We start from the raw sequence: 9,662 nt of genomic DNA, 5'->3' as shown, positions 1-9,662 counted from the left end.
GACAAGAGCTCAGCCCATTATCGAATGCTTTAGATTTCATCATATTCCTCCTGGTGTATATACTCTAAACAGATGACATCCCTCTGTCATTTTATTCCTCTGTTTATGACCGTCTTTTGTTTCACATTTTTATCACTTTTTTTGATGTAAATAATTTTACTCCAACTACTTACAGTTTGCAAACGAAAAAAAACATTGAGAATGGAGACACAAATGTGAAATACCTGGTTATTGAAACTGTATATTATATATATGAAAAATGTCTATGAGGTATTAATAAATTGACAGAAAAACTGTCATAGTTTAATATTCATTGCTCACAATCCCGTTAATACATGTCATTTTATATCCTCTCTGCACCCAAAAATACTTCAAACATTAGATGTGACATGGAATATTTTATAGTAATATGTGCTTTATGTAAAATTAAAAGATTAAATAGCAAGAGAAGGAGGCATTTACAAACTCTGTACATTACTTATATGATTTCTTCAGAGATTTGACATGGTGAGGACAATTACAGTATCTTATTAGCTGGAAATCAAGGCACCAGTTACACATAAGCACAGTTAATTCTGGTGAGTTGATACATTCATTACTTTTAGGTACCATCCCTGAAAAGAACCGGTGCATAAAAAAAGAGGCATTTTAGGACTTTGACGGTATATCAAAGGGGCTGAGGTTAATTTAAATAACCACTGAAATCACTAAATCTGTGCTGAAAACCATGGTAGATTTAAAAAAAAAAAAAAAAGTTATTGCAGCAGTTAAAAAAAAAGTGTTTGAGTGATCCTGAAAAAGTACTCAAATAAGTTCCAACATTAAAAGCTTACTCTGTGGCATGTTAAAATGAATGTAAAAACATTTCTGATGTGGTACAGGCTATATATATTTATATGTATACATGTATGTATAAACATATATACATACATACATACATACATATGTATATATGACTTTATATTTATGATCAGTGTGTGTTCCAAGCAAGTGTGAGCAATGAATGAGCTGGAGCAGTGGAGGGGATGTAGCCCACAACTGGATCCCAGACCTCAAACTGGATCACTGATGATGACCTACAAAAGAAACACATTCGGGGAGACAGCTCGTTACAGTCCATTAATATTTACACATATTCAGACAGATTTAACATACAGTACCTGTTGAGTATGATGAGCACTACTGAGCCATCTGGTCTTATGAAGGCAGAGTATTCCAGGTATGTTTCCTGACTGGCAGACACCCCCACTCTTTGAGAGCCCTCCCACAGGAACTTACTGTGTAAAGAGGAGATTTATGTGGTTGTCATTGCTCTGCCGCCTTGTGATGATGGAACAGGTGACACAGAACACACCGTGTGAAAAAAAGATCATGTACTACCTGAAATGGGCCAAGCTATAGAAAGTTGGCTGCTTGTAGAAGACGTCGCGCTTTGCATCCACTATTACAGGGCTGTCCACAAAGTTTTTAACCCAGTTTGGCCCACCAGTCTGGTCCAACGCCAGGTTCCAGTCAGTCCAGCCCACCACATGATGATTTAAGTCCTGCCATGGAGAAAATACCCACAGTTTAGTATCTACCGTCAGTGCTGTGAAACTTGGTAGTAAGATGGGTTGTTTTGTTTAAATACATTACTGGACAGGAGCCTGGTGTTTTGTTTGAATGTCATGAGGACGGCACATCTAACTTAACAAATCCCTCTTGATTGTCAAGATGTCTAGAGGCTGAATGCACCCTTGCAAAATGGATAGAATGGATGGAGTCCAATTTCCTTTGAGGGAGTTAAGACAGAAGAAACAAAACACCAGTTCCAGCTTGCTCCGATGCCCTGCAGGCAGTTTCTGCAGAGTGTGTGCAGCAGGGTGCAACTTGTAAACCTACACTGCAGCATCAAGGGAAGTGACTCACCTTTCTGGAAATACTCACAGCTTGTCAAATCTCACATCTGTTACAGTGGATCTGACTGAACAAGCACAACCCTCATGCATAAGATAAGGGGATCTCACCTCTATAATGTCATGTGCGTACTGTTCAGCCCTGTCCCAGTTCCCCAGGTTCACCCCTCTGTCTAGTGGCTTCCACCCGGCGCAGGCCTCCGTGCCAAACAGGTAATATTCTGGATATAGATGATGGATGACTCCCAGGCTTATGTCAGCTGGGACAAGGCTATCCATGTACCAGTGTACTGCCACACCATGAATGTACCGTCCTGCATGAACATCATTTAGGACCTGCAGGGACAAGGGAAGATAAAAGCTTGAGTGAAAACTGTGTTGCCACATAGAACGCAGGCAAAAAGGGCACCAACGTCTTTTTTTTCAGGGTATCCTGAAGTACTGAAAAGTCTTAAAAAGCACTGAATTTAATTTCCTAAAAAAAAAAAAAAAAAAAAAATTAAAAAAAAAAAAAAAGGTCCTATTAGATATTAAAAAATCCCACATGTTTTTTCTTGCCTTCTGTAGACAGTAATATTAGTTAAAAATGTTTTTGTATCTCATTGCTGGCTATTGGGAGCCTTTATAGACCAGAAAACTAAAAGTGGGATTGTTTCGACAGTGGATTATACACGCTGGAGGATGTTCAATCCTGGAGTTTCAGTCAGCACCATTAGACCTGCAGCAAACACTGTCCCCTAGTTGTAGCTACAGTAGGTAGGAAGCTCATCGACTCATAATGAGCAAGAGTCGATTTTAGCAAAATCTTAAATTAACTTAAATAAATTAGTAATTTTTAATTGGTTAATCCATCCATCTATCCATTTTCAGCTGCTTATCCGGGTCCAGGTCGCATTAATATAATTGATTATATCATTAGGAATTATATTTATATACTGCTGGGAAGGACTGAAAAAATGTGATAAAATAATAAATATAATTCATGATTTGGCTGCCGAAACACCAGCGTAGCCTCAGGTATAATAAGGTTCGCCATGGCCTTCCCCACTCTCTCTGTCCTTGGACTCACCACTTTGGCCCAGTGAGGCAGTAGCAAGCGGTTATCATCCAGTATGAGGACGTGTGTGTGTGGGTATGAAGAAGCATGCAGGGCCGGGCCCAGATCCAGAGCCACCCAGTCCCGCTGCTCCTTAGGCGTGAAGCCCAGAGCCTGGAAACTTCAGTGAGACAAAAGGTACTTATTAGTCTGTTGTGAATTTTAGAAGCCATGAGGATGGTTAATATTGTTTCATATAAAATAGATTGCAAAAATCAATTGAGGAGGGACCTGTAGTTTGTCATCTGGCCTGCAGAGGGCTCATTCCCAGTGGTCAAAGCCCAGAAGGTCACGTTATATTTAGCATATTCCTCAAGGAACCTGAGAGGAAAGATTAAAGTCACCATCAGAGTAAATTTCCCATGTTTGAAGCATTACCAGCAGGGGACATCACATTAAGGTAAAGCCACATGTCACCTGATGTAGTACTGAGCCCATGTTTTATGCTCCTTGCCACCAGGCTGGCCCTTCAGGGAGCCCTTTCCTATGAGTGCACCATTAGTTTTCATCCAGGCAGGGGCACTCCAGGCACTGGCCAGCAGAGACAGGGGGCGAGGAGACAAGGCCTGAGCACGCTGCAGGAGGGGGATCTGAGGAGAAGACGAGGAGGAGAGATGAGATGGATGGACGTGTGTGTGTGTGTGTGTGTGTGTGTGTGTGTACGACAATAAGACAAAGAAAGAGAGAGACCTTCATGTCGATGTCCTCAGGGGCCAGGGTGAAGTTGTCCAGGTTGTAGTCTCCAGGTGTGTCAGCATAGGTGTACAGACGGGTGGAGAAGTCGCAGCTGGCCATGGGGACACGCACCACGCTGTAGCCGATACCTGCCAGAGATACAGCATCAGTACAACTAACGATGAGTGATCACTCTATATTATCTTTAATCATCTTATAGAGGAAGAATATATGGTGATATACATTGGAAACCCCCACATTCAATCACTCAAACCCAGTGGATTAACAGCTTTCTTGCTTGATCGTATTCATTCAAATGAATCATTCTGGTCAAGTTTTTACTGAATTAGGCAAAACTTCACTTTAACCCCCTCTATTTAGTATTTCTCACAATTAATTGAAATGGTTGATATCACACTGCAATGTAGTTGTATGCAGATATAAGTGTTTATTAATGTATTTATCAAAAACTAAAAATCCTCCTGTGGTCATCCACAAGTGGAGGCTGGTGTTTAAACAGATAATGAACTATATGAAATATGTCTTCATAGGGGTTATAAGTGTTGACAATTACTGTGCATTAACACACTTAAAATGTCCTTTTATCTGTTTAAAATTATGTAATAGTCTGTTATAAACCATTTATTAAATGTTTGTTTAGTGGGAGGTTTAAAGCAAAATCGTACCCAGAATTAAATATTGAAGCTTTTGTTTTACATATATTCATGAGAGATTTGTCTCACTAAAATATAACAGTGAAACAGCTCATTGCTGAACATTAGTGATTCTGTATACATTTGCCATACCGTGATGATTTTGATGATGTGTGACCCTAATAAGCTTGTACACAGAAACGCCTTTCACAGACTGTGTGAAACGTATTTTTCATTATGTTGGAGCTGTTGCTTGGTGCTAAACACTGATTACTATGTGTTCATATATGAAAGATGTAGAAGCAAGAACAATACATTTGCATGTAATTCCTTAATTTTCCTGGAAAGAACATTAACATCATGCTTTTCTAATGCGTTACCCTGGAATTGCAAAGCAGCTACCAGTGGAAAAAGGTGGCCACATACGTTTGCCCAGGCAGCATACCTTCGCTGGAGAAATACTGTCGTAGCAGCTGGTCCTGTGCGCCGGCAGAAAGGGACAGGATGTTAATTGCTGCTGCGTCTGTCATAGCTCCACCAAATCCCCTGATCTTCTGGTACTTCTGGTAGGGAACGATAGTCAACCTGAGGCCTGCCAGAGACACATTTAAAAAAAAAAAATAAAAAAAAAAAAAAAAGAGATGCTCTGTGCTTGCTCCAACACCACTGACAACCCAATAAAAGCCCACATCACTCACCTGCCCCGGTGCTGTTCACCTGGGCCTGACCCTGGCCTGGCTCCAGTCTGCTGCCCGCCATGCTGCTCAGGTAGGAGGAGTACTGTCCCAGTGGAGGCAGGGTGACTGATCCTACGCTGTCACAGTAGGTTGAATTACACTCACACACCACTGAGTCATGGCCAAAGTTCCTGGCAGCACATTTATTGCTTTCTTGGAGAAGAAGAAGACATAAGACTGTGATTTTTTTTTTCTGTGAGACACAGTGATTTGGTGAAGCCCAGAAGGGGAAACAAGGATCAGACAAGTGCAGCAGATGAAGTGTTGTGTTACCTGTTGAGAGGGTCACTTGTGCTGTGAGGAAAACAAGGGCCAGAAGCTGAGCTGGTGGCCTTGACAACGCCATTTTATCTGGAAACAAAGTAGATCCAGGTTCAACTGAACCCAATGCGGGTCGAAACGATAAAACAAAGGTTAACAGCGACCCACCTGCTGTTTGTTGACACACACACACACACACACATTTCATTGTACTGTCATTCAGAGCACTTTACAGTAGATGGTCTCACCTTAGAGGATCCTGAAGGAAACTCGGGCATGTCCCGTGAGTTATCTGTAAACTAGCTACACTCAACCGTCACCTTAAATCTGTCCGAGCTGCCATAGCAGTGAGTGTTTCCCTGGCCGCTTGTTGTGTCGATGAAATGGGACTTTTGGCAGTCATGTGACCTTGTCAACTGTCACGTGAGCACCCGTGCAACAATGTGTACCAGCAGCCAGGTGGCGCTGTGTCTTCAAATAGGTTTGGGATAAATTAAAATAGAAAATGAAATAAATTAACGTGCTTTATTGACCTTCAGGACTATTTTGATCACATTCGAGATGTTTTTTTTTTTTTAATGTTTCAAGACTTTTACAAAGATTTCGATCCAACTGAGCTGATTAAAGAGGGAAATATTTATCTTGAGGAAACCTTGCTCCATCTCTGCATCACTTTTCCTTCTAGTTTCACACGTTGTCTGTGAAAATATAAACAATTTCATTTGAAGAAAAATAAATTGTCATAACTTTATTGGCAGATAATACCACTATTCCGAAAGAAAACTTTTCACATACCCCCATAGTGATGAATGTGACTGAATCTTTTTACAAGGCATCCGACTTACATCTTAATACATACAGTAGTATAGTATAATATAGTAGTTATGTTTCTATCTTTAGTATCTGTTGTTTTTATTTTATTCTATTTATTTTTATATTTAATTTAGTATATTTAATAATTGGATATAATTTATCCTTTAATAGTATGTTGTTTTTTTTTGTTTTGTTTGTTTTTTTTTACATACAACAATTTTAGGATTTATACTAATTTGCCGCTGTGACTCTGCAATTTAACTGTGGGATTGATTCAATCTATCAACTTGCAATTTAAATTTTGCATGTTGAATTGAATAAACTGTACCACTCTCAAAGAGAAAATAAAAAAAGAAGACAAAAGTTCTTCCCAGTGGCTTTGAACGAGTGAAACATTATTAATACTGTTTTCAAATTTAAAAATAGACAGTACTTCTTTCAGTGTTTAATATTTTATTATCAAAGAAACACGCATGCATCAGAATTTACACATTATAGACATGGACGTTTGTATGTGAATGTATTTCCAGGACACCGATATTGTGTGTGATATATATTTTTTGTGTATATGTGCAATTTAAGTCTCTCTGTGACGTCAAAGGAAAGCACAAATTCTTTCCAACATCGTTGGATTTCTGTTGCTCAAAAAGATGAGTTCCTTCTTCCCTTCCTCTGTTCGGCCTGATGAAAAAAAAATCAAAATTAGTAAAAAAGTATCACTTATACTTCATTAGTACCAAAACATCAACATCATTATCACTTACTCTGTGGATGCTGTAGCCAGTGGCGGTCCATGTAGTAAAGGTAACAGCTCTCAAACTCCTTCTCGCTGTAGTTGGGCACTGACACTGGGACAAACGGATCCATGCTGTCAAAACCGCTCTGATGAGCAAAACAAAGACAGGAAATCATAATACAGGAAATCAAACTTCTCGTCTTCAGGTGTGTTATCAGAGAAACTCATCACTTTTTTCAGAAGTGTGTTCACAGATGCAATTTAATCACAAAAAAGTCAGTGTCATTTGTTTGATCACATTAAATTACATTAAAAAAAATAAACATAAATACGAAAATCAGTATTTATCTAATTCAGATTCACAGAGGGAATAAATCAGTAATGCATATTTTTAGATCTGTATAATCCCATTAAAAAAGAAAAGTTGAAGTCAAGCCCGCATGGTCGCTGGTCATGATCAGAAGTCTAAATTATTAATATTTTGCAAGTATAACATCAACATTTTTTATTTGGTGAGGCATGTGATGTTATATTTCCCTACATCAATTTTTATAGTTCAATCATTGTCCAGAATAAATGGACGAGGTGAGTGACAATGACAGATTTACATGTCCATTAAGAAATTGATCTTGTGACGTGCAGCAGACATCAGATAAATACAACTGCAATAAATAATAATATAACCTACTGCAACGACACAGTATAACACTGCCAACAGGTACAGCTTTCAGGCTCGAATCAAACCAAACAAGGCAGACAAGATGGAGACAGTACTGACACATTCAAGGATTCATTCTGTTAAAGTTTCTGTTCGGGTCAGGCTCATCTTTTGTTCATAAAAGTAGTTTGTTTTCTGGCAATATTACTGGATATATTGGCTGTTTTGTTGTTCAGTGACAACAAAAAGTTCAAATATTTGCAACAAATCAACAACAAAGCATAACCATTAAGTCTTCACAAAATGAAAACAAAACGCTTTGGCTCCTGAGACCTGATGATTTGAGTTGTGTAGTGTTGAGGTCAGAATTGCAATTTCCCGACTAATGACAAAAGTTTGTAAAGAGAAGGAAAGACTGATCTGCTGTCAAAGCTTGAGGACAAGTGCTAAGGATTTTTTTTTTTTTTTTTAAAGTACAATAAAATGACCTCTGACCTCTCCCAGCAGCTCTTGAGGCAAGTAGGCAGATTTTGGAATGAAGAGAGACCCTGTCTGAGACACAGTGGTGATGATGGCACCTCCGGTCTGAGAAAAAAAAAGTGTGTTTTAATGGAAAAAAAGAGAAATATAATATTCTCATGCAAATTTGGTCAACACGTTTATTGTGTTCTTCTCACCCAGTCGTTATTCATCAGCTTCCTCAGGTTATAAACCAAGGTGAGCTCCTCTGGATCTACCTGATGATGGTGAGAAAGAGAGACACATAAGACTTCCTATCTGCGGAAACTGAAAGAGAAGCATGAAGACAAGTATGAGGCATGACAGGATTGTGAATGTGTCCTCACAGTGCTCCTATCTTCCTTCTTGATGGTGGATCTTCCCCACAGGGCATTGACACCATCCACAGCCACGGCCAGGCGGAAGTTTGACTCTGGCTGCCCACTTTGCAGCCTCAGTTCCTTCATCACAGCCCCCACCACATCACTGCTGCTCTTCACACGAGATATACCCTACAGCAAAGGAAACACCATCAAAGCCTGATAACAATGTATTATGTAGGGAAATCAAAAGGACTGAAATAGTAACGATACATAACTCTGTGGCAGGAGAAAATCTGGGCAACTGAGTTATGGTCAAGTGGCAGTAATTTTATGTCTTTAATTTTAAGCCTGTAAACATCAGGTTGTTTAATACAGATGCAGAAACTGGACATCTGAAACAGATTCAGTGAGAAACTGTCGGTCTAATTTGCTTTGTCAAATAATGTGTCAGATGGCGGGTTATCAGCATAGGATCTAACCACATTAAAAGCCCAAAACAAGCTCAAAGTAACACAAGCAGTCACCTAAAAAATAGCTTCACTGACAAGTCCGACACAATAGAGCAGCATAAGATAAGTTTCCCTTATCTTCAAGCAAATAACATGCTTAACAATAGCAGAGCAAAATGACTGACTGCAAAAAGGGAGAAATTCGGAGGCAACACATGAATCCACATCTAATTTCTGCCTTTCTCAGTGTGTGGTAAAAAAAATATTGTGCTGCTCCCATTACCATGCTCAGTTCATCGAATGTTGATCACCACTAAGCACAAGCAAGGTGAAAAATGAAACTTTAATGACCTCCATGGGGAAATCAGTAGGGCAGAAGGAGAGAATAGGTAAAAGATAGAAATAAAACAAACTGATGAAAATGTCTTGGAGGGTGAGATAAATTACATCGCCACTGGACAAAAATAAATGCTCAAAAGGTAGAAAAATAAAGACTTGAGGGCAGGACATCCAGACCCCAACTCATTTGCACACTGAGTTGACTCACCTGATCCACCAGCTGTCCTAGCAGACTTCCCTCCTCAGTGAACTCTCTCTTTGTCCACACATAACGCTGCTTTGTTTTTATCTGGGAAGGAAACAGCACAATTTCACAGACTAGGTTTTGAGTTCATTTGAGTTCCTGCACCAGGTTTCCAATGTTTCTTTCCCCACACAGGAAATGTGGAAAGTAAAGTTTGTGGTTCATATAAAGTTGTAAATGTTTCAGGTAATTCCATGATATTAATTACATCCATCAATATCTCAACCCAGAACTTTTAAACTGCAGAGTTATTTTTCTATTTACATCAATTGTATATGTTATGTT

General features: G+C 39.2%; 2 protein-coding genes across 3 annotated transcripts in view; both read right to left on the bottom strand.

Annotated features, from left to right (window-relative positions):
• Window positions 1-94: 94 nt before the first annotated feature.
• Window positions 95-5,710, bottom strand: gba (glucosidase, beta, acid). Of its 2 annotated transcripts, none has more exons than XM_040116870.1 (12): window positions 5,566-5,710; window positions 5,330-5,434; window positions 5,018-5,209; window positions 4,765-4,911; window positions 3,682-3,815; window positions 3,409-3,581; window positions 3,223-3,312; window positions 2,965-3,112; window positions 2,007-2,231; window positions 1,381-1,544; window positions 1,161-1,277; window positions 95-1,076 (listed from the first exon to the last, which is right to left on the bottom strand). In XM_040116870.1, exons 2-12 carry the CDS (start codon window positions 5,400-5,402, stop codon window positions 971-973), a joined length of 1,569 nt encoding a protein of 522 aa, XP_039972804.1. In that variant the 5' UTR covers window positions 5,403-5,434; window positions 5,566-5,710; the 3' UTR covers window positions 95-970. The 2 variants fall into 2 exon arrangements, with proteins under 2 accessions (XP_039972804.1, XP_039972803.1); XM_040116869.1 differs by having other exon boundaries at window positions 5,330-5,407.
• Window positions 5,711-6,566: 856 nt separating this feature from the next.
• Window positions 6,567-9,662, bottom strand: part of dap3 (death associated protein 3) — a 10,175-nt gene continuing 7,079 nt past the window's right edge. The window contains exons 8-13 of the mRNA XM_040116959.1: window positions 9,342-9,422; window positions 8,370-8,534; window positions 8,202-8,261; window positions 8,020-8,109; window positions 6,895-7,012; window positions 6,567-6,811 (exon numbers count right to left, since the gene is read on the bottom strand). Of these exons, the coding sequence (XP_039972893.1) occupies window positions 6,726-6,811; window positions 6,895-7,012; window positions 8,020-8,109; window positions 8,202-8,261; window positions 8,370-8,534; window positions 9,342-9,422 (600 nt within the window). The 3' untranslated portion in view covers window positions 6,567-6,725. The remainder of the gene's footprint in view (window positions 6,812-6,894; window positions 7,013-8,019; window positions 8,110-8,201; window positions 8,262-8,369; window positions 8,535-9,341; window positions 9,423-9,662) is intronic.

Source organism: Xiphias gladius, chromosome 22 (genome assembly GCF_016859285.1).
Source record: "Xiphias gladius isolate SHS-SW01 ecotype Sanya breed wild chromosome 22, ASM1685928v1, whole genome shotgun sequence".
Lineage (NCBI taxonomy): Eukaryota > Metazoa > Chordata > Actinopteri > Istiophoriformes > Xiphiidae > Xiphias > Xiphias gladius.
Note: the sequence above shows the minus strand (reverse complement) of the source record. Positions and strands in the feature narration are given on the sequence as shown.

What these genes read in the sequence shown, in the direction of transcription:
- gba (XM_040116870.1), bottom strand. Translation starts at nt 5,402, where the DNA reads ATGGCGTTGTCAAGGCCACCAGCTCAGCTTCTGGCCCTTGTTTTCCTC. An exon ending in TGGGCTCAGTACTACATCAG is followed by an intron (nt 3,313 to 3,408) that starts GTGACATGTGGC and finishes CTTTCCTCTCAG; the next exon opens with GTTCCTTGAGGAATATGCTA. An exon ending in TGCCTCACTGGGCCAAAGTG is followed by an intron (nt 2,232 to 2,964) that starts GTGAGTCCAAGG and finishes TTGTCCCTGCAG; the next exon opens with GTCCTAAATGATGTTCATGC.